This window comes from Balaenoptera acutorostrata, chromosome 4, assembly GCF_949987535.1.
Source record: "Balaenoptera acutorostrata chromosome 4, mBalAcu1.1, whole genome shotgun sequence".
In the NCBI taxonomy this organism is placed as follows: Eukaryota; Metazoa; Chordata; class Mammalia; order Artiodactyla; family Balaenopteridae; genus Balaenoptera; species Balaenoptera acutorostrata.
Window position 1 is genome coordinate 22401627 of NC_080067.1, and position 25522 is coordinate 22427148.

A 25522-nucleotide genomic window follows, 5' to 3' on the forward strand; every position below is an offset into this window, starting at 1 on the left:
ACATCCACCAGCAGCCGTCCAGTGCTTCTGTTGTGTGAAGTCTTTCCAGCCTCTCTTCTGACCACGTCTTGGTCTCCCCAGCCCAATTCTCTGCTTCTGGATGCACTGATGCTTTTTGCTGGCACTTGAGATGTGGTTTGCCCAGAGTCAGAGAAGCCTGTGAAGGACACTCACCCAGTACACTGACTTTAACACCCTTGATGGAGTTGTTGAATCAACCCAGACTCCACCTGTTTGACAGATGTGAACTTTAAGTCCTTCTGGTTTCAAAGGATTTCTGGAGAGCTGTGGCTTTATTATATATATATTTTAGTGAAACTACAGGTCCTCATGCTCGTGCTTCCCTGTCAGCATGGGATCTCCACCATTCCAAGCGGAAGCTGTGGCTACTCAGTGGGCGGAGCCTCAGTCTGGGGCCTGTGTGGAATCCAGCCAGCACATTTGGGCAGATGTGGCAGCCTTAGTAGGTACGTACTGACCATGTCCCTACTGTCCTGGTGATGAGAAATGCCTCATTTATGTGTCCTTGGGAGCAGAAAGCTATCCTTCAAGACGTGATGCCCAGTGGAGACCCCTACAGAGCAAGGCACTTAGGAGGGCATGGATGGAACCTTACCTGAGTTTGGTCTGATATGTGTAGCCTGAGCAGGCACTAAGCCTTTGTTTCCCATGAAGACACTGCTCCTTGTTTGATAGATTCTTTTCTGAGAGCAGGGCCAATAGAGAGTCACAGTCAAGTCACATCTGGGAGGTTTGCAAGCTTGTCCGAAGGTAGAGTCACACATGGGCAAAGCCCTGGTCTTATCTCATAAGCACATAACCTTCAAGATGAGCTGCTACAGAGATCCGCCCTCATCACCTTCCCTCCTGGGCTGCCTGGAGAGCTCACCTGCCGATTTATCCCCTGCATTCCTGCCTCTTCTGCACAGCCATCTTAGGCCATCTAATGAACACAGCCCAGAGAACACGGTCAGGCCCATAAAGTGTAGGATACAGTTTTGTTCAGAGTGACACCTGGCAGCAATGTCAAGAGAAACCCTCACTTCAGCAGCCATGCAGAACACAAGTGATCTTTACAGGGCACTGCTAGGGGGCAACCGTGCAGAAGTGCTGAGTCTGGATCTCAGGTGGGGGAAGCACCCAGGCTTCAGACCAGTTGATAATCCCTGAATGCCTCCTCCAAAACGCAGCCCACGAGAGGCTTCCTCTTGAATCACAGACCACTTGGCCTAGCTAGTCTCTCACTCTCTCCAAGGAAATACAAAGAATGAAAGAAAACTGATGAGCTAGTCCTAAGATAATGCTTGCTTAAAGAAGTAAAGCCTCATTGATACAGGAATTTTGCCATCAATCATTTAACAAATGATCTGAAAGAGCAAACTCTCAGTTTTTGGTAAAAAAGGAAAGCTTCATCATTCTGTCGACAGGAAAAGAAATCACCTCTTTAAAGCTTTACCTAGTAGGAACAATAGGATGACTACCACAAGCCTGATTTTGAATAGTTTATTAAAGGAAAGGTGAAGCATCAGTTTCAAATTGTACAAAAGGAAAAAAAACCTCATATTGCAAATGTACAATTTACAGAATTACTAGCAAAACCAATCAAGGAGACACTGAAAATACAAAAATTCGATTGACTTCAAACTGAACTGGAAACCCATTGGAGTCGATATTATGCCTTTTCTGTTGCATGGTAGTCTACAATTCTAAGTCAGCATCTGTTTGTTTTCCACGTGAAACTGTCAAGCCAAGGATCAATCTGTGCAGGTGCCAGGGCACTTCCCAGCCTGCTCCCTGGCCAGAACCACAGGCGGGCAGGGCTGGCGTGGTGGACAGTCCAATCAATCATCCCCGCCCCTTCACTTCCAGTGAAACCCACATTTCTGGAGGAAAGCGAGACCCCAGCCCCAACTGGAGCCCAGGAATTGCTCAATCAGCAGATAAAACATTTTTGATGACCAAGAAGTTTTTTTCAGAACTGTACAAATGTTGAGAAAAGTTTGTTTTGTCTGTTTACTAAAAGGATGAATAAAGTAATCCATTCTGCTTTCCCACATAGTCACTGGGTGCACAGATTTTTTTTTTTTTTTTAATGCTTTTGTTTTTTGGTAAAAAGGGAAAGCCTCATCACTCTGTTGCAGCTACTTTAAAAACCAGCCCAGAAACAGCTATGGATGGATTGGTTTGGAAGTTCTGAGGCTTACTTTAAAAATCAGAAAGGAAGAAAGTAAGTAAGTGGGCTTTTTAAAATAACAGTAGCAGCAAGTCATAAAAGTCTAAGCAGAATGTAACTCTAAACCATTAAAGGCTGTCCTGAAGATTCGTAATTTCTTTCCCCCAAAAAGAATTATCCTTAATATGCACATTTAACACTGAAATGTTGCTGTATTTCAAGGTAAGCTTAAGTACTTCACCCTCTAAGCACAGACTTCTATGCAGCACACACTTCTATAATCGGTAAACTTAATTCACAAAATTAGTGCATAAGGGTATTAAGTGCATGGGAAGTAGACACGGTTATGTTACACTTAAAATTACGTTTGAATGGCGAAGGAGTTCTTCATGATTATCTTTTTAAGAAAATGGAAGTCCATGTAACTTGAATTTGGCAGGGCATGAAATAAGTGGTTAAAAACGGCAAACTGATAACTTGAGAACCATTTTTGTTTTACTGAGAATACTTTATTTGCTGGTAGAAGTTGCTAAAAATGCACAGAACAAATACCAATAGAAAATGTACTGTATTTGAATCTCCCTAATCTATATAAAATGAATGGTGTACAGCATCTGTTGGAAAAATGGCTGCTTGGACATGTCTTATTTTATGCCCCCTTATAAATAAAAATAAACCTTTTTATTCAAGAGTATATAAAATCGGGGATTTCATATCTATGTCCACAGAGGGTGTATGGTTTTTGGCAGCGATGCACTGTCAGAGTTTCATCTTAGCTTGTCAGTATTCTGCTCCTCCATATTTCTGTATTCCACAAGGTCCAACCAAATCCAGTGAGCTCCAAAACACTCTTCGGCAATTAGGATGAGCTGCTTTACTCATAGGTTTAATAAAAATGGTTAGCTTTTAAAACATAAAAAGGCAAAATGTTAAAACGGTTTTTAAATTGTACAACAGGAAAATAAAGTTAAAAATATTTTTTTTTACTCAATGCTGAGTTTTCATAAAACAGGTGTATTACAGTGTTTATCTTGACAGCTGTTTTAAAAATTTAAAATTTCTTCCTCCCTCCAGAAAAACACACACATCTGTATTGGGATAAGTCCAATAATAGGACACAAATGATTTTTCAGGTCAGTCTTTCTGAGGTGACATTCACCAACATTCTCTTGGGTAATTTACATGCTCCTCTTCTGTCACTGCAAAAAGGGATTGACCTCAATCATTTGATTAAAAAACAAATCAGATCACATCAAAAGTGTTTTTTTCCCCATACAAGCTATCACAGTATATAGGCCTCTAGCTCTAAATAATAGAGTTCCAGATTTGTAAATTTTCTTCAGACTTCAGAACATAGGCATTCCAAATCCCTAGAAAAAGTGAAACACAATTATTAAATTCATGCATAAACAAGACCCAGAAACCATAATAAAGAACAGTAATAATTTAACATTTACTGAATCGTCTTCTATGATAGCTGCAGAATCAAAGAAATCTGGCCTCAGCTCAGCTCTCTCTCGCCGATTTCTTGATGGGGGCTGGAAAGAGAAGCCAGATACTTAATTTTTTCCTGAGATACATTAAGACAATGAACTGTGATAATCAGCTAATATTTCTAATAGTATCATAATTATAAAGAACTGTTAAGGGTCAATTTGAAAGGAAAAGAATCTGGCTTTTACAGGAGCATACATTAAAGAAAAATGTAACAGTATTTGGCTTTTAATTATCACTTAGATAAAAAAAGGCTTTCAAATTACCATGAATGTGTAAATGCATATGAATAATTTTTGGGCCTATAAACAAAGAACATACCTCTCAATCATGGAATAATTATAAGATTGATCAAACACTAGGTGACAAAACTTCACTAAATTCCCCAAAGCAGGTAGATGGAGAGCTACTGATGGGCGGGTTGAGGGAGATTACAGATTGGATATGGTCTCATTTACATTTCTTACCAAACCTTTTCATTATGGAAAATTCAGAACATACAAAGCAGAATGCTATGGGGTAAATTATGTCCCCCCCAAATTAATATGTTGAACTCCTAACCCCTAGACCACAGAATGTGACCGTATTTGGAGACAGGGCATTTAAAGAGGTAAGTAAAAGGAGATCGTATGGGTGGGTTCTAATCCAATGTGACCCATGTTCTTATAAGAAGAGGAGACACGCACAGAGGAAAGATCATGTGAAGACAAAGGGAGAAGATGGCCATCTACAAGTCAAGGAGAGAGGCCTCAGAATGAAATCAATCCTGCTGACACCTTATCTCTGACATCTAGCCTCCAGAACTGTGAGAAAATACATTTCTGTTGAAGCCACCCAGTCAATGGTATTTGTTATGGCAGTCTAGCAAATTAATACATAGAGAAAGCAGTATGATGAACTCCCATACACCCATCACCCAGCTTCAACAATTTTCGAACATTTGGCCAATCCTTTTCCATTGAATTCCTGTTTTCTTCTTCTCCGTGTCATTTCACCTATGACTACACTTCAGTATGTATCTCTTAACAGATGGAAACTTTTAAAAAACATAACCACCATGTATTACTATTTCTGACAAAGAAAATTTCTTAATATCACCTACACTTAGTCCATATTCAGATTTCCTTATTTTAAACATGTCTCTTCACATTGAACAAATAAGGTCCATATTCTGCATTTGGTTGCTATGTTGGAGTGCAGTGTACATAGACTCCAATTTAAAGTACAAGAGGCCAGATGAACGTGCTATACTGAAAGACAGATCTAGTGTAAGCTGTTTTTCATGAAGGTAATAAGAAGGAGCCAGTTCCTGTTATTGCCAGAACTGAAAATCTGACTGCTTTGAAAACAGGCTTGAAAAACATAAGCTCATCCAAATGCCCAGCAGTGCTACAAGCGCTACACGGGCCCTGCCCACTGTTGGTCAATGTTGCCTCCTCCTCCTCTTCCTCTCACAGGGTTCTGAAAACAAGAGCATCATCTTACACCAACACCTTCACATATTTTAACAGAAGAAAAATGTATTGAACTTCCTTACCAGGTCAATAACCATAGTATCTTCAAATTCTTCATTCATATCTTCTAACTGACTCCGGGATGACATCATTACATCTTCAAAGATGGGCTCAGCATCTTCCTCCATTAGACCCCGTCTGATACAGAAGAAGCACAGTCAGAAAGCTGTTCAGACTGATAGAACCTGGAGTTCTGGCTCTTACACTGGGTCTTCTAAGCAATGAAAGCACACCTTCCAATTACAACCAATAGACTGCACAAATTATGATACTGAACTCTAAGGTAATTAAGAATCATTCATTTGGTTAACTCAAGATTTCATCTCAACTCATCAGAAGGAAGTATAATTTAAATGCAATAACAATATTACTAGCTAGCTATGTGTCATGTCAGTTCCCACAGAACTCTAAGTGATTGCTGCCATTATTATCCCAAATTTACAAATGGGGAACCAGAGGCACAGAGGTTTTTAAAGCTTATCCAAGGCCACACGGCTGGCAAGTGGCACACAAGGATTTAAATGCTGAAAGCCTCAAGCACCCATGTCCTCCATTCCTATCCTACGCTGCATAGCATATCCTGAATTATGATTTTAACTCCTAAGACCAAACATCAGAGAAACCCAAGTCGTTACACAAAATGACCATCACACAGTGATCATGTTCTTGTGACACTTGATGTAACACTTACACGGCATGCCTTACTCCAGTTCTCACTTTCATGTAGTTCATTCCTGTTCTGTCCTTCCGATTTAAGTCTTCTAATTTCGGCTGGCCTAACCAAGAGATCTGCATCTGAGGACTAAGAGAGGGTACTATTATTCATTTTGTGGCAGCAGATGAGGAATTTAGGCAATCAGGCCCATGCTAAAAAGGCCACAGTTGGTTGGCCTAATCCCCATGTAAGGGGAGTTAGCTGGATTTATTCCAGGGTCAAGGTTGAGATCATTATCAAAGGACCTGTCTTTGCAGAAATGGCAGTAAACTGGAGATCCCTAAGTCTCCAAGAGAAGCTGGCTGTGGAGGCTAGTTGTTAAGTGTGAAGGCAATCAGAATATGTCACCCCAAAATATGCTTCTTTGAGATAAAAATTGTTTTGAGCTGAAGGCAATTAAGAAGTAGTAAAACACAGAAAAAGTTCCCCCTTTTCTGCCTAAAGGCAGGAAGTAAGTTCTCCTTTTACTGGAGACAGACTCTTATCAGCCCAGAGGTGGCACCAGAGGAACGTGCAAACAAACCCTGCTAAACTAATGCTTATCTTCCTAGTTAAGATGAGGACTACCTAGCCCTAGTTGGACTACCCCTAGTCCAAACTCGTTTGTCTTGTCATTTCTTCACAAATTTATTGTTTCTTTGTCTAAAAGGCTTAAAAGCTTCCTGCTCTGGTCACTTCTTTAGGTCTTCATTCTCTTGTGAAGGCTCCCATGTACATGTAAAAATTTAATAAAATTTGTATGCTTTTCTCCTGTTAATCTGTCTTTGTCAGTTTAATCTTTAGACCCAGCCAGGGGCCCTAAGAAGGTTGAGGAAAACTTTTTCCTCTCCCACAGGTGCTTAAATTATCAGCTTCTTTCCCCAAATCCCTGCTAAACCAGAGCACTTCTCACACTTCTGTATCCAGCTGCTGCCCTACTTACAAGGGTTCCTAGCTGCACACTCAGTCCCCGAAGGGACAGGAATGATGCTGGCTTCGTGGCTCAGAGCTCTCCAGAGTTGAACAAGGGAGGGTAGATCACATTTTTTCTCAGTCCTTCTGAGGAAGTTTGGAGTCAGGTACATGCTGAGCCAAATCTCCACCTGCACTCTATCCTTACTGGCACATGGACACTTGCATAAAATCAACATGACTCTTGGGAATTTTATAGGATGGAAACTTGAACGATTTTTGGTAGCTAAAATCTGCCGCATAAAGTTCTCTTGAAGCAGCTGTCTTTATATCATGTTAGGCTACCACCTTGATTCAACCTATAAATCTGTAGCAGGAAAAAGACGACAGACCACAGCCAGGAGGGACTGACATGGTAAGGTCAGGGAAGCAAGGCTCAAATAAGGAGGATACCCCCCCTCCCCCAGTAGGAAATGGAGTGGGAGTGCTGGTCATAAGGCAAACTACCCTCTAAGATGGCCCAGTTATGCAGTGGCTGACAAAGATGATCCTTTCAGCTTTGACGAAGGCAGATCCTCAGAGCAAAGATTCCTTATGAAAACCCAGGATCTGAATTCTTCTAACACTGCCCCTTTCTATTTTCAACCTGCTAAATTTGTTGAGTTCTAATGAGAATTCTCTCTTATCCATCAGAGTAATTCACAGCATTACTCTAATATGAACAGAAACACAAGTGAGGAGCTTAGAGACTTTCAAAGTTGAATGGAAAATAACAAAGAAAAAGTTAAGGTTTTCAAAGCAAAAGTCATGCCATCACCCTGCCTTTTCCATGATTTTCAGAGCCGTGGTACTAGAAAACAGTTTAATTGCTAGTGCGGTAAAAGGTTAAGAGCTTGATTCTCCTACAGAAAGGACCGCTATTCTCAGAATTTATCACTGCTTTAACAATTCTTAATCTATGAACAGTTCAAGTTTAAAATAGAAACTTAACCAAGACAAAGTACTATTAATTAAATGGCTGATAAAAGTAATAAGTCTATTTGGTGTTCAGACTAGGAACAACCTTAGCAGAGACTCTTCTAGGCTCTCTCGCCAAGGAAGTAAACCTGCATGTGTTCTTGGCAAATCTCTGAGAAGAAACAGACCTGCCCAGTGAATCTGCAAACTCCAGCTGAAGTCAGCGCTTAGTAAGACACCATGCATTTATCGGTCTCTGGACTTGGAGGAACTGAGAGTTTGCAGACTTATTATACATCTTCTAATATAAGTTATTTAAACTCTATTTGTGGTTTTGTTTTCTCATTAACTGAGAAAACAATAGGCTCGGATGAAATAATTTTTCTACTACTTACTTGTGTAAAAAGTCAGGTTCAGAACCATGTTCAGACTCAGGCTCCTGAATCTGCTCTCCCATGGGCCGGCTGTTCTCTCGCAGTACAGTGGAAGTGAGCTGTGGTGCTGGCAGGGGGCCAGGAGTCTGAATCATGGTGTCAGTCCTGTTCAGCCACGTATTATCCAGACTTTCATCTGTAAAATTACAGTTAATGAGTGTCACAGAATGTCATGGGTGGAATGAACTCTGGTAGAAGTTATAGCATAGATTTAGAGAGCATGGCTCTGGAGTAGACTGCCTAGGTTTGAATTCCAGTTACACCACTCACTTGTGTGACTTTGTATAAGCTATGAAATTTCCAAAATTCAGTCTGCTCATATACAAAAGGGGATATCAGTAACTGACCTCATTGAGTTGTAAGGCTTAAATAAGGTAATGTATGTAAACATCAAATGTTAGCTATCCTACATTATCATCTCTTCCAAGTCCCTCCATCCTTATAGAAGGGGAAGAATGTGGCCAGCCAGACAGACCCCTCTAACCTTCCTTTTGCTCAAGCAATAAAAGGCCTATTTACTGGGTCTTAGAGGGGCCCCAGGCAGCAGCACTTAAAATCTGGCTGGCCTTTACTGAGAAATCAGCAAATCCTGTTACACAATTAGGCACTGGTCACCAGAGAAGTAACTCTTTGGCCAGGTTATACTTGCGGGGCTGGACTGAGGGACTCACTGATTTCATGCCTCTAACTTCTACCTCTTTAGGGAAGTCTTCTCTGATCACCCCACTCAGCCCCCACTTACCATTCTTTTTTAGCTTCTAGAGGAAACAAAATCATTCTTGCTCACTTAGGGCTTAATTATACACTGTCCTGCACTGACAGGTGATCTGTCGTGTGTATATGTGATCTCTGTAATTAGATTTGAGTTTCTTCAAGAGATCAGGAACTATTTTTTCCTTCTTCTAAAGATCATTTATAAAGATTTGAACAGATTAAATGACTATTTATAGCGTTATTTGCATATCTGAATCCTGATAAAATACTACATAATTATAAAGTTCTACCTACAAAATGCTAAATTACAGTTGACCTTTGAACAATACGGTTTCAACAGCATGGGTCCACTTAAACGCAGATTTTTAAAAATAAGTATGTACTCCAGTACTACACGATCCACAGTTAGCTGAATCCACGGATGCGGAACCAAGTACATGGACTGTAAAGTTAGATATGGATTTTCAACTCTGTAGGTGGTTGGTGCCCCTAATGCTCCCCCTCACCCCACTGTTCTAGGTCAACTGCAAGTTCTTGATGTGGGAAGACTTAAAAAATAGTATTACTGCCATGTGTTTCCTTCTGAAGAATTTTAATCACAAAATGTAGTATGAATCCCATTGTTTTTCCTCCCCCAATAAGTCTCAGAGACATGTGCATGTGAGGCTCCTCCTTTGCTATCAAGCATTCTCTCTCTCTCAGTGTATTCTCCAGTTTCTAAAATTTTGTCAGACGCATGTATGTTCCGGATAGGCTTTTCTGTTCCTGGAAATACCTACCTATTGTCTGGTTAAGGTCATTCCACTGATCTAAAGCTCACTACTGAATCTCCTCAGCAAAGATATGTTACATCTTCTTTTATTCTAACACTTTTCATTCAACATTTAATTCAAAACTTTTATTCTCTGCTGCACTTAAAATTTTATGATCATAGGAATGGTTTCATTTAGGTTCTTAACCTGGTAAACCATCTTTCAGCTTTCTACTACATGTCATCTTTCCCAGAAAATTTTCCCTGATTCATTACGAGTTTGGTCACTCCCTGTATGTTTCCAGAGAACCTTTTTGGCCCATCAGAGAACTCACCATGCTGAACTGAAATTGCCTGCTTCTCTGTCTCCCTTTCTTCACTGGGAATTAATACCCAATCTCCAGCATCTAGTACAGTTCTTAGGAAGGTGCTTGGTAAAGACTTACTGAAAAAAAGAGTAACTTCAGGAAGAACTTGCTCTTCTTGAAGAGATCCTCCTAACCCTCAAGATTCCTCAATGAAAACACTTCTTGCAAAGCTCTCTCATCTTCATTCCAAACAGATGAAACTCTGTTGCCTAAGGGTTCTGGACATGTAACTTACCTTAGTTACTTGGTAAATTTGAAACTGATATGGAGCAAGTTTTCTTTTTTGCAATTTAATGATTACCAGATTAGGTTATCTGGTCCATATATGCTTCTCCGTCCTGAGGACGATAATACTAACTGCTCCATTAATGTATAGATAAATGGTTATCTAAATTCTCTAAGCCTTTGGTTTCTTCTGTGTAAAACCTGGATAATACTGTTGAACTCAGAATTGATTTATAAAACATCTATACAGCATTTATTATGTGCCAGGGACTGACCTAAGTGCTTTACAAATATTAGTCAAATAAATGATTAAGTGATGTAATGCATGTAAAACACATTCTTGGTATAGCAAGGATTTGATGAACGCTGGCTAAGATGACTATTACATCTAAGAAAAGCTGTGAGCAGAAAAAAAATACAGATAGAGGAATAGATGTGGGATGCCCTGATAAAAAGGCTGCTCTAGAAGACATTTCCGAAAGGAAATGACTGGCATCATTCTTTAGAGAACAGTTCAGGATCCTATACTATAAAGACAGGGTTTTGTATTTTCATTTTCTGAACCAAAAAGACTTTAAGCCCCAAAGCTGAAACTTGAAAGGTAATCTTAAACTTTACCATCAAGTCTGTAAATATTTTCAAATCTTTTATTCTCTTCGAAATATACATTCAACCTAATCTACTGACTGATGCAAGAAAAGGGGCATTACTATATGATGACAACATTCTGACAACAGCAGCTAACATTTATCAAATGCTGCCTGTGTGCCAAGCACTGTGCTAAGTCATCACTGTGTGTGTGCTAAGTTTTTTTGGGGAAGTATCTAATTTAATATTCACAATAGCTAACAGGATAGATACTTAGATCATCCTTCATCTGATCGGTGATTGAGGCTTAGAGAGGTTCAGTAACATGCTCCAAGGTTACACAGCTGAAAAACGAGAAAGCCAGGTCTGAATCCTAGAACTCTGAATTTAGAGTTTGTGCTCTTCCTCAGTAGTTAATACTGCCTCCCCAGTGATGAAAGAAACATTAGACTTAAATTCTAATTAATTTTGCTACAGATTTCAGCAAAGTCTTTGATGAGTCACTATTTTTTAGGCAGCAGAGGTAAACAGAAGTTTGTGAAAAGGGGCCACGGCATGATTCAGATCACTGTCCTCTCCTGCTTTGGAGAGATTTTATTAGGAGAAGCATGGAGATGGAGCAAGATTATTTGAGGAAATAAGCATTTTTACTTTGAGTTTTCTTAGTTTAAGACTAATGCTTTGTTTTAATAAAGCAATCTTTAGTCTTTTTGGATATAGGAATATCTATTATTGATCGCATTTTCATAACAGTTCAACTCCCTGTTCCCCATAGCCTATGAGGGTTAAAAAACCAGATCTGGCCATCACTAATTTAATATACAAAAATAAATTATCCAACCAAGTGGTGGAAATGGAAAGTTTTCTCGTATATTCAATGTGCTGCAGAGTTCCATCCTCAACTTACCAAAATATCTCCTATATTAGGATGCATTTTGATAGAATAACATTATGACTGTCTTATTTTAAATTTTAATGTATTAGAGATCTATGGTAAGGGGATCAATTTTATAAACCTTCCTGTCTCCTCTTTTTCTCTGTGCCTATCTTCCTCTGTGTTCAGTGCTTTTTCAAGCTCCTTTTCCTTGACCCGCTTCTGTCCCACTTTGTCTGTTACAACCTTTGTGGCTGAACCTCTCAGTGTATATGAAACATACAAGGAAATAATGTGCTTAACAGTATTATCTTGCTTCAATGGATTATTTACCACTTTATTTATCTTGATACTATCAGGCACACTATTTGCCTCATAGTATAAAGGCACACTTACCTTCTACTCGTTTTTTGTGAAGTGGAGGTCGTCCTTTCTTATTCCTTACTGAGGAGGTTTTGCTGCTGCTACTTCCACTGTTCACGGACATTCTATCATCTTCACCTCCAGTGACTAACGAATTTCTATAGGAGATGAGTGGAAGCCATACATCCTCCCTCCTTTCCATCATCTGTTCCGTTAGGAATTTTTCTAGGTATGAGTGACTAGAAACACAAAAGCAGCAGTCATTTTTATGGAAGTAGTTCATGCATCACTTATTTCATTTTTTTTCATAACCTGAGGCTCTCTCTCTCTGAAGGTTCTGAAGAATCCTTAAGGACACACATTAAACTATTAACAGTGGTTACCTTTAGAAAGAGAGGGATTGAGAATTTAAAGTTTTGCTTCACAAATTCCTGGAATACTTTTAAACAAGCAAATGTATTACTAAGGGTGTATGTGTATTTCTTCCCTTACTCCTTTCTTTGTTTTTAAATACCAATGTTTAAAAAAAAAAATCAGAAGTCTGGCTCAAAAAGGTTATTGAATTTTCTTTTAAAGTGTTCAAGCCAGGGCAGGATTTCTAGAATGGTGACGTGAGGAGCTTGGCGTACCCTTTCCCCAGCAAAACAACCCTTTTGGTGTTGGTTGTTGATAGTGGGGGAGGCTATGCACGTGTAGAGGCAGGGCGTCTATGGGATGGCAACTCTCTGTACCTTCTTCTCATGTTTGCTATGAACTTAAAACTGCTCTAAAAAATTAAAGTTAAAATAAATAACATAAATAAATTAAATCACATGTTTTCCTGTTAGTATGGAAGACTGTACATGGCCCAAGACTGCCCTTCTCAGGAGCAATCAGAGAGGGACCTTCTAAGCTGCCAGTCCCCTGGCTGACCATGGGGCAAAGGAAACACCCTGAACTGTGATAGCAGCTTTCAAAAGCCACACCCACATCCAACAGTAAAAATCCAACTTGCTAAGGAGGTTTAAGCACAACCTTTGATTAATAAGGGGCAGACACAGGCTAAATGATAAAAAACAAGGGAAAAAAAGATCTGAGTAGGGACAGCAGAGGCTGCATACTGCAAGAGAACAGACCTCACAGAGTCTGTTACTCCAAATAAATGACCAAGCAACCAACAACATCAATCTCTAGGAGGATAAAGAATGAATATCAAGAGTAGCTAAATTATTATTTTACAATGTATCACATATGCAATATATTATCTAAAATGGTCAGTTTGCAACAAAAAATTATGAGACAGACAAAGAAACAGAGAAATGTAATCCATATGTAGGAAAAACCCCCCAAGCAATAGAAACTTGGCCCACAACAACTGCAAAGCAATTATTATACTTGTGTTCAAAGAACTACAGAAAACCATGTCTAAAGAATTAAAAGTATAATAACACTATCTCTCATTAAATAGAGAACATGAAAAAGAAGATAGAAATATAAAAAAAAGAATCAAATGGAAATTCTGCAGTACAACAACAGAAATTAAAAAGTCACTAAAGGTGCTCAACAGATCTGAGCTGGCAGAAGAGAAATCAGTAATCTTGAACATGTATCAATAGAGATTATGTAATCTGAGGAGCAGAGAGAAAAAAAAAATGAGGAAAAATGAACAGTGCCTGAGAGAAATGTGGGATTCATTAAGTACACTGACATGTATAATGGGAGTACCAGGAGAAGAAAGGTGTAGAAATAAATTTGAAGAAATATGGCTAATCACTTCCAAATTTGATGAAAAACATGAATCTACACATTTTCAAAGCTCAACAAAGTCCAAGCAGGATAGATGCAAAGAGATCCACAACCAGATGTATCACAGTGAAAATGCTGAATGCCAAAGACTAAAAAAATCTTGAAAAGTATCAATAGTAAGAGAAAAGTAACTCACTACACACAAGGGAACGCCCAATAAGTTTAAAAGCTGACTTCTCATCAGACACAGTAAAGGCCAGAAGGCAGCAGGATAACATAGTCAATGTGCTGAAAGTAAAACGCTATCAACCCAAAATCTTGTATCTAGAAAACTATATTTCAAAGCTAAAGATGAAATAAAAACACTCTCAGATGAACAAAAGCTTAGAGAATTTGTTGCTGGCTTACTTGCTTTACAAGAAATACTAAAGGAAGTTCTTCAGGCTAAAAACAAATCAGAGAGTAATCTGAATTTACAGGAAAAAACAGAGTGCTGAAGGGTAATTACCAGGTAGTCATAAAGGACAATATAATTGCATATATACTTATCTTTTGTCCTTTTCACTGATTTAAAAAAGCAATTGTATAAAACTATGCACTGCTCTGTCACTGGGACAATAACATAGAAATGTGTATTTGACAATGTACACAAAAAAAGTGTGTGACAGCAAAGATGTATTAGAGTAAGGAAATGATAGCAGATGGTATTTCATATCCACACCTATGAAAATAACTAAAAAATATAATTAAAGGTCTCTGAAGGAATTAAAATGTTACACTAGAAAATAGCCATTTAATATAAAAGAAGGCAATAAAAGAGGGAAAAAACAAAGGCACAGACATATAAAAAATAGAAATTACTATGGCAGAGATTGTTTCAAAAGTAAAAACATGATCTAACTACAGGCGTGCCTCATTTTATTGTGCTTTGCTTTACTGTGCTTTGCAGATACTACATTTTATACAAATTGAAGGTTTGCAGTAACTCTGCATTGTCAGATGATGGTTAGCATTTTTAAGCAATAAAGTATTTTTTAATTAAGGTATGGACACTTTCTAAGACATCATGCCATTGCACACTTAACAGACTACAGTGGAGTGTAAATATAACTTTTCTATGCACTGAGACACCAAAAAATTCATGTGACTTGCTTTATCTATTACAATATTTGCTTTCTTGTGGTGGTCTGGAAGTGAATCTGCAATATCTCTGAGGTATGCCTGTATATGCTGTCTACAAGAAACACACTTTAGATTCAAAGGCAAAAAGGCAGAAAGTGAAAGGATGGAAAGAAAGCTATACCATGCAAATAGTTACAAAAACAGAGCTGGAGTGGTTACACTAGTATCAGACAAAATAGACTTTAACAGAAAAATTACTAGGGACAGAGGAGGACGTTTTATAGTGATAAGTAAGAGTCAATCCACCAGGAAGACATAACAATTATAAACATATATACACCTAACAACAGAGCCCCAAAATACACATGAAGCAAAAACTGAGAACTGAAAGGAGAAATAACAATTCAGTAAAAATAGTTGGAGACTTTAATACCCCACTTACAGTAATGGATAGAACAACTGAACAAAAGAAAATAGAAGACTTGAACAGCATCCTAAAAAAAACTATAAGCGAAATGGACCTTCAATCTTCTTGAAACAAGTCAAAAACAAAATAAAACTAAAATATAATTAATATAAAAGGAAAGAAGAAAGTGTTCCACAATAGTTAAGCCAGTGTTCACAGATCTTTGAATTAGAGAATAAGAAGTCATTTCCACTTGCAAATTCTAGGGTACTGAAAGGTAAGCAATCAAAGAAAAACTATATAAAAGTTTGAAAGAAAATTATAGTCCCTTAAAATAGGGGTCCCCAACCCCCGGGTCTGTTAGGAACCGGGCCGCACAGCAGGAGGTGCGCGGCGGGTGAGCAAGCGAAGCTTCATCTGCCGCTCCCCATCTCTCACATTACCACCTGAACCATTCCCCACCCCCATCCCCCATCCGTAGAAAAACTGTCTTCTGCGAAACCGGTCCCTGGTGCCAAAAAGGTTGGGGACTACTTCCCTAAAACAACCTATCAGAGCCTAAGTTACCAAGAGTAATTATATCTAGATGATTTTTTTCAAAAATTAAACATTTAAAATTATAATGGTGTCATGATAAAAGCCACTTGTCCTGCAACGTGCAACTTACACAGTCTTTTTGTCTTGTCGAAGAAGCTTAGATGAAAATTCACTTAGTACTTCTAGGAAAGCCAGATTAGGAGGCGGATATTCTTGTCCTTTCTGATTTTGGTATTTAAAGGCAAATTCTATGCCATCCCTGAAATAAAAGAAAATTTTGTCTTATTTTTCCAAACAGCTAGTATAATTCTTCAATGGGCTAGAATTTCAAAAATAGTTGGGAAGGCAGCAAAATCATCACTGAAGGTAGTAAAACCTGACAAATTCAAATGGTAAAATAATGTTAATTTGTATGACATAGTTGCATAATAATATTTAATTTTATTATTTACAGTGGAAAACAACTTATATTGTGAACATATATTTCACAACTTATATTGGGAAAAATAATAAGAAATAGCTAAACACCCACAAAGCTAAATTCCTGTGTAGCTTTTAGAGATAACAGAATAACCCTGGAAAGATACTGAGATTGTTAGAAAATTTGGTTCTTAGAGTTGGTCATGGTACCAAGCAGGTGTCTGAGTTTTTGTAAGATACCTAAAATTTTTTGTCATTCAGTTTTCCATTATGAAATGAGGTTTCCATTATGAAATGAAGTTGCACAGTGCTTTTAAACCTATGTCTCCCACAACATTTTCTCACCAATAGACCAGATAAGAACATCTTGTTAAACTTTCCTTTCTATACTTTATAAGATGAAAAAAATGTGTGAAGTAAGTAACTATTTTTCAAATTAAAAATACCCTCCTGGTTGAGAATCACTAGATTAGACAACCTCTAAGGTTCTCATAACTTGAAAATTCTAACACTTGTCACTTTAAAAATTGGTCATATAATAGTTGTTTCTGGTAAACTCCAGTAAACCAGACTGTATATAACGGAGTGTTTATTTAGCTCACTCACTTGTGAAGCGTGGCAACTGCTTCTCGTGTCTTGATCTGGTCCAATCCGAACGTAAGGGCAAAGCGACGTGCCAATTCTTTAATGCCACTTACATGGGCAGATGTCCTATCTAGGTTGGGACCTTGCTCTTGAACAAGTTCATTGAACAACTGGTAGAAAGAAAAAAAAAAAAAAAGAGGAAAAAACCTATAGTTAAGAAATATTTATTTACTGTTAGAATAAGTAATATAATTTAAAAATATTTAAAAGCCATATGGTAAAATACATATTTCCCTCCTTGTACTAACAGTAGCCACACTGTTCCTGTTCTCCAAGTCATCCACTATTTCTTGAGCTCATTTTCATGCTAGTTGTGTGATTAAGTGCAAACCGGAATTTCTTTTTTATCAAAAAGGAACACATTTTGGGTTGGGAAAAGGAAATATGCTTACAAAAATATACTATGTATTCATAAACATCTATGTATTCTTTTTGTTGTTTTCACAGGAATGGTAATATATGAAATACAGGGCTCAGAACTTTGTTTTTTCACTTATTACATCTTACACAGGAACATTATGTAAAAGAAGACCATTAAAATATATGGGGTGATTTTTCCCACCCAATAACAAAATATACAAAAAAGTTCTTAAACTGAGTGAAGAGGTTTTATAATTACATAGACATTACATATATTGTATCAAAATAACAGAAACAAAACTCTGGAGTACTAAAGAATATAAAAGCAATCATTATTCTGTCATCAAAGTCAGACACAAGATTATCTGCCTTCCCTTCTATTATGAGAGACAGATAGCCCAAGCTTTCATCTAAAGCCACTCCCTGCTTATGTACTGAATCTCCCTGTCCTTTACCTACTTAGTGGTTTGGTCCTGAGCTACTGCTTTCTCCTGAATCCATTAACTATTCCCTCTCTGTTAGATGCATGCATCTTAAAAATCAAACAACCAACCCTAACTTCTTAATTCCATCTCTTCTGCCAGCTACCAACACGTTTTTCTCATTCTCTTTACACAAAGATCCTGAGTATTGTTTACATTTGTTTTCTTCACTTCCTCATCTCCCAATCTCTCAATACACTTTAATCACACCATTTCACTGAAATAGCTCTTATCTTCTATTAATTATGTTGTCTACCATTTTAGGTTTCTTTAGCAATAGACCAGCTTAAACTACTTACTCTGCCATGACTAGAAACAGCAGTTCTTCCAGAGATTTTCAAATTTATACATAGATAATTGTTTATAAATTCTTAAACTTAAAAATGTTTTCACAGATAATTGTATACAAGCCTTTAACTTTAAAATTTACATTTAAAATAAATTACAAAGAATATATTTCACTGTACAAATATCAAAGTAAAAGTTCTCTTTTCTCTTTCCCATTATATATCATTCTTCTCTCCAAAGATAATCAATGTTAAAGTTTGAAAGTTTTCTAGACTAATTTAGACACATTAATATATTACATATATAAAGTTTTAACTTTTACACAAATGGTACTGTACTATATATTTTATCCTGAAACTTGCTATTTTTCACTTAATATTTTGTCTTAAAAATCGTTTAGCTACTTCAGAGTATCAGTTTATTTAACCATTCTGCTGTTGATGGACATTTAGACTATTTCCAATTTTGCAATATTACACAGACTCTTGCAGTACAACATCTTTCACATATACGTTTTTGTGCACACCTGCATGTATCTACGTAGATACCTAAGTAGCAAAAATACTGGTTTAAAAGGAATGTATACCTTAAATTTTGAAATATACTGCAAAATTGTATTCCAAGAAGGTAAGAGCAATTGCTTTCACAAGGGACCTTTTCCTGCCACATCTTTAACAATCATTGGTATTATCTATCATTTAAATTCATGCCAGTCTATTTGGCAGTGATAAATGTCTCTTTGTTTCAATCTGTATTATATTAATTATTAATTAAGTTATGCCTCTTTTCATGTGTTTACTGCTTTTTAAAGTTTCCTCTTCTGAAAAGTGGCTTTTCATTTGCTCACTTTTCTACGGGATTTATCTACCTTTGTTACTGATTTGTAGGATTTGCTATGTATGATTAAAAATATTTTCCCACAATCTGTCACTGTTCTTTTAATTTTGTTCAGAGTGCTGGTTGATGTATAAATCTGTGTAAGTATATATATATAATCAATTTTTTACATTGTGGCTTCTTTCCTTGAGGAATTCCCTACTCCGGGACATAAAAATATCCTTTTGTTTTCTTATAAACTTTTAATTTTTAACATTTATATGTAATCCACCTAGTAGTTATTTTGGGTACATGTTATGTAGGGCTATCACCTATTGAATAGGCCTGATCCTTTCCCCACTGACCTTTATCATAGGCTAAATATATACATACATACCTACAGCCATCCCCAACTCTCCCATCTCTACGTTAATACTAGGCATTTACTAGAGATCTTAGTTAGGCAATACATGTGACATATTTTCTTCTTTGGATACTATTGTTGCCCCTTCCCTTATTAAATACTTTAAAAATGTATTTTTAAATTTTTTCTTTAAAAATGATTACTTGCAAAATATCCAATTTGGCATTTCATCTGGTCTAAGAATAGATCACCTTAGGATTTCATCTATTTGAAATGTGAACTATAGGACTGTCTTCCTAAAGAAAAGACACATAACACATCTTTGTACCAGAAAGTATCCATAGTAATGTATTAATGTAATGACCTAATTTAAATGAGGTAAGATACCTAGCACATAATAATAAGCACATGGAAGTACTCAATAATATTAATTCTACTCTTCATCTCTTTCCCTTCAAATTTCTTACCTGCTGTAAACTGAGAATGAGGGTCTTGGCACACTGAATTTTATCAATCTGCCTGGTTTTACTCAGTGTTTCCTTAATAATATCACCATAGTCATTGTAATACTGTGAGAAAAAGAAAAAAACATAGTTTTAAAACCGTTGATATTTAATGAGATAAATAATAGGCTGATGAAAGAAATGGAAAGGTGAGTACAGAGGTGTTTAATTTTTCATCTTAAAAACCTAATGAGAGTTAAAAGATATTGTCTAAAGTTAAAGGAATACACATTTGATATTTAAAATTATGAAATAACTAATAATAATAAAACTAAAAAATTGGGAATTCCAAGAGGAGAAGAAGTGATATAGGTGAGCAAAATTCCTCATTCTTTACAACATGGATTCAATAGATTTAAAAGGTGACAAATCAAGAAATAGAACTCTGACAGAAACATCTTAAAGAGCTAAAATCAAAACAGTTAAAATTGCTTGCTTACTTCTGGGGAGTAGGCCTAAATAAAGGGAAGGGTAGATTACAGTAATAGATTTAAGTTTTCACTGAATACTTTTGTGCACTCATTATCCCCCATAACATGTCTATATTTTACCATTATAAAAAATAAAAACACTGACTTCTTTAACAGTGATTAAGAAAAATTCAACTAATTTCTTTATAATTCAATTTTTGGACACAGGATTTAAAGAGTTTTCCTTGTGAGTAAATAATTAGGAAAAACTTTGAGACCATTAAATCTGGATGTTACTTCCAAGCTAGAGCATAAAACCTATAACCTATGTAAAGAAGTGAGTATATTAGCCTGACAACTGGATTTTTATAATCTTCAAGAAGATGAGTATACTTCCATGATGTGAGGTGCAAAAAAAAGGGGAAATGTCTCGAAAGAATCATCCTTTCAGTGCAATTAAAAATTATCTCAATGCAGATAAAAAGAGAAAGATATATGAGAACACTAAAGTGGTTCGACAGGTAGATCAACAATAAATTCAGATTTTTAACGATCACACAGAGAAATGAGGCAAAAAGCCAAATAGACAAGGATGTATAATAAAGAATAGCAAACAACTATTAGAATATTCACAAAAAGATTGAAGCGTAGAAAGAACAGAGGAGTGTAAAAATTGCTAAGGATGATAAAGCTTATTTCTTGAAACCAAGACAGTATTGCTAAGGGATGACAAGGAAAACCATATTAAGCTCATATTCATCTAACCAAACCCCATTTCGACATTACTTTTGGAAGCCTTCTCTGGTTGCTCACTTGTCTCTATTTGTGCTTGCTTTGTAATTTATACATCTATCACTACAGTAATCATGATGAGGCTTTATGGTTTAGTGGAAAGACCTAAGCTTTGAAGCTAGGCAAACCTAAAATCGAATGCCAGTTTTTGCTACTTTAATCGTTGTGTGGGGACTTCTCTGGTTGTCCAGTGGTTAAAATTGATCTTGCAATGCAAGGGACACCAGTTCGATCCCTGGTCAGGGAACTAAGATCCCACATGCCGCGGGACAACTAAGCCCGCACACTGCAACTACTGAGCCCATGCGCCACAACTAGAGAGCCTGCGTGCAGCAACTGCAGAGCCCACGTGCTCTGGAGCCCTCGTGCCGCAACCACTGAGCCAATGCACTCTGGAGCCCGCGTGCCACAACTAGAGAGAAGCCCACGCACTGCAATGAAGAACCCGCGTGCTGCAACGAAAGATCCTGCATGCTGCAACTAAGACCCGACGCAGTCTGTAAGTAAGTAAGTAAGTAAATAAATAAATAAATAATAAAAAAAAGTTGTGTGGATCTTCGAAAGTTATTTACCCTCTCTGAGCCTTAATTTCCTTATCTGTAAATATGATATTATTTCCTAACTCACAGAGTTACTGTAATCAACAAAGATAATGTAAAAGCTTTAGAACAGTGTCTCAAATATAAATGGCATAGAACATAGGCAGCTATTCATTATTAGCATGTTATATTATGTTTACATTTCAGTTTCTCTGTTAATCTGTAACCTCCTTAGTGCAGAAATCATGTCTTATTTAAATCCCTGGCTACAAACACAGTGCTCATCACATTGCAGTTGTTTAGCAAAATATGATGACGTAGTTACTATGTCATAACTAGAATTGGACATAAACATGTGAATCAGTGGAATACACAATATTCTGAACATGGGCAAAATAAAATACTGTCTCTGACATAAGAACAAGGCCAAAATACATAAACTGAGAAGTGTGCCTCTTAGGCTATATCAAAGATTTTTGAGCACTGCTTTTTTTGTGGTTCAGAAACAAAATGCAGCTTCTGGAAAGGAGAGCAGCCAGGAAGGCGACAACCTATCAAAATCCTGTCATATAAAGAATGGTATAAAACCCTTCGACATCTCTTTACCTCCCTCAGGAAAAAAATCCCAAGTTCTCACACAGCATATAAGGTCTACCCTGTCAGTTTCTTTAAATCTTACCTCTGGCTCCATTCTCATAAGCAATCTATGTTGCTATATCAAATTACTTGCATTTCCCCCAAACAATTCATTTCCTTTGCTTTGTACACGAAGTCCAATCTGCCTAAAAGTCCTCCCACTACTTTTTTGCTTGACTGGCTGATTTATGCTTATCGTCTCAGACTTAGCTCAGAAGGCACTTCTAAGCAGTTTTCATTAACCCTCATATTTCTTAAGAGTGGGGTATCTGTTTTATATATTTCCAGGAACCCCTATACGTACTTCTATTATACTGTATAAATGCAATTGTCTAATTACTTGACTATTTCCAGCTTTAGACCACTTTGGAGCAGGAATTTAAAAATCTTTGTAACTTGAGTGCCTGGCAACACAGTAGTAGGCATACTTATAAATATATGTGAAGAAATTTCATAGGGAAGAGAGTTAGCTTTCTTCCGTAAGAGTCCATGGCCTCATGAAAATAAAAAGGCATTCTTTCATATAAATGTAAGCAACTCCTACTTTATGGAATTGGTATAATAGTATAGAGTGATAAAAAGCTCATATATAAAAGAGAGGAATTTTAAATATGTCAGAAAATCATCAATAATATTTAGGTAAAAGCTGTCAATTTTAGCTTATTCATCATTCTTTCATTTTTAATTGCAAACTTCTCTGCCACTTAAGTGGAAGGAGAAAAATAAGAATATGAAACTACTATCTTAATAAATAAATATCCTTTTACCCGTTTAAAAAAAGACTGTAAAACTATACCTTCATGTAGTGTTTAAAGATGTCTGCAGCTGCATGCATGTCAACAATATCGTAGATGATAAGTTTGCTGAAGGCAGCAAGTAGATTCCTTCTCTTATGTAAGGCCTCAATTTTATTAGCTTCATCTTCTTCATCACCCTCTAACCACAGAAAATAAATTACTTATGAACTTTGGCCCTTTATCCAAGGTAAAACAAAGTAGACAATCTGCATAATAAAAAACCAGCTTATAACTTTACAAATAGGTACAATTCAATTTTAGATAGGATAAAAACCGTTAGTTATACTCATTATTTTAGGGTGCTATATTTAGTTAAACATTTATTAAACACTTAGTAGGCACTAAGGTTTCTGTCTTCTGGGAGACTGTCATAGCAAAGATTGAGTAAGGTAAAAAAATCATATAGATTTTTTTTCTGATACTTTCGTCATAATAATACTGTTGTTCTGTTTACCTTTAAAATGCTGTCTTCTCTTATCTGAATATTCCTTATGTGCTAATGTATTTCTACAGAGAAGAAATTTCTAGAAAATTTTAAGACACAGGGAAAAAGTTTTCTTTTAGAAAAATATATGGGGAGTAATGGAAATTATATGGAGGAGTTAGTTTTCAGTTCTTGTCCTAAACGTCATTACACTGTAAGCTGAGAAAGTATATTTTGCAAACCATGTTAATGTACATATGCATTTTTTTAAACAAAACCTTACCAAATGCTTTCAAACAAGTAGTCTTTATTCCTCAATTTTTAGATTCTAAGGCCCTATTGGTTTATCTATTTCTAATCCCAAGAAAAATTTCTCCACAAGGCCACAGACAATAAAAGTTAACACATTTGTTTCAGGCTCTGTACTGACCCTCTCATGTTTTGGCATGCCCTTATTTAGGGACAGTGTTCTTCCTTCCCTTCTTTGAATGTATATATTCATAAAAAAACTTACTCTCAACTTTTCCCTTTCTATTAACTGGTCCTGCTGTGAAGCATCAATGCTTTGAGAAGTTGGAAATCTTTTTGCTTAAGATAAATAGAAGGTAAATTTTATCTCCTGAGATTAATATGAGCTCAAAATAAAGATCCTTTGTTCACAGCCCAGTATTTTCTAAAATGTTCTGTTAAATAAAGAACATTCTAATAGCACCAGGTAGATCTGTGGATCTGATATGCCACAGATCTTAGAGATTATCTATTTCACAAATAACCTATATAATATTTATTTATAATTATTTATATTCAGTCTAATTTTACTAAGTTTTCATTCTGCAGGCTCAGCACAATTTTGACTGGTGAGGTTTGATAACATTCTTTTAGCACTTAGTATCTTAGAGTCACATTTTGTTAATTTAAGTAATATATGATCACTACTCAGAAGCAGAAAGGAACTCAGATTGCCTTCCTTTAGAAAAATTGTGAACCTGGAAGCAGTTCAATTAGAAAAAAAACATCTATCCTAAATATACATTTTACACATGTGGGAAATGACAAATGTACACAATTATTCATTATAGCATAGATTATAATAGAAGATTGGAAACTAGCCAAATGTCAATCAATATGAGATGAATAATATAAATTATGCTATATTTAAATAATAAAATACTATGTAGCTATTAGAATAAGGAAGCTCTGTATGTAGTGATGGGGAAAGATCTTTAAGGTACTAAGTTAAAGTTAAAGCAGGGACACCTCACCGTGTATATTTTTATTCTTGTTGGTTTCTGAACTACATGAATGTATTCACTTTTTTTTTAAAGAGAGAAATTGTAGTATTTTTTAGGATTGAATTTGAAATTTTTTCTCATATCTTTTGGGGTTGGTAAAACAAGATCAATATTGACAAAATGATAGCTACAAATACCCATGCTCTGGTTCTCCTCATCTTGGTCAATGAAAACATGATCCATCACAAAACTGAGGAGTTCAGACTGAAGTCCAGTATCTGGATTAAACACCAAAGGCTGAAGGCCCTCCCTGCCACCTGTCATTAATTGGTGGCTGAAAATCATCAATAGATCACAGAGTAACATGAAAGCCTGGAATGCAAAGGAAATTCATCAGTAAAATATTGTACAAATGTAGCTGTAACTACAAATCAATGTTAATGAAAATATACTAAATTAAATACAGCTCAATAACAGTACCATAATAGAAATTCTGAGTATTCAAATTGCAGCTACTTAATTTTAATTTCCAAACTGAATAAAATTATTCTGTCTCATTACATACTAGTCATACTTAAGACTCTCCACCCCCCTAAATATAACCTATTTCTTTTACTTGGCTGTATTAACTCAAAACAGTTGATTAAGAGATTTTTGACTTGAACTCATAAAATATGAGTTAAACTCAACTCTGGAAATACAAAATTGATATAATAAATTAATGACAGATGTTACAAATCAATCTTATACTGCATAATCAAATAATAAGCATAAATCTTAACACAAACTGTATAATTCAACAAATTACAATGTAGTACTCTAAATCTGTAAGCTCCTATTTTGGATTCTTCTTTAAAAAAATCTATTGTAAAATAAAATTTTTAACAGTAGGTTAAAATTGAATTCAAGATCATTCACATAAAAACCAGTGACTGAAAGCTTCCCAACAAATGTAATCACATA

The 25522-nt window shown here is 36.3% G+C and overlaps 1 protein-coding gene across 2 annotated transcripts in view; it reads right to left on the reverse strand.

The window, feature by feature from the left end:
• Positions 1–1516: 1516 nt before the first annotated feature.
• Positions 1517–25522, reverse strand: part of STAG1 (STAG1 cohesin complex component) — a 434186-nt gene continuing 410180 nt past the window's right edge. For both annotated transcript variants that reach the window (XM_057545017.1, XM_057545018.1), the window contains exons 24-34: positions 24757–24931; positions 22903–23042; positions 19694–19795; positions 16878–17026; positions 15982–16110; positions 12095–12300; positions 8140–8314; positions 5873–5983; positions 5205–5319; positions 3631–3711; positions 1517–3543 (exon numbers count right to left, since the gene is read on the reverse strand). In XM_057545017.1, the coding sequence (XP_057401000.1) occupies positions 3520–3543; positions 3631–3711; positions 5205–5319; positions 5873–5983; positions 8140–8314; positions 12095–12300; positions 15982–16110; positions 16878–17026; positions 19694–19795; positions 22903–23042; positions 24757–24931 (1407 nt within the window). In that variant the 3' untranslated portion in view covers positions 1517–3519. The remainder of the gene's footprint in view (positions 3544–3630; positions 3712–5204; positions 5320–5872; positions 5984–8139; positions 8315–12094; positions 12301–15981; positions 16111–16877; positions 17027–19693; positions 19796–22902; positions 23043–24756; positions 24932–25522) is intronic.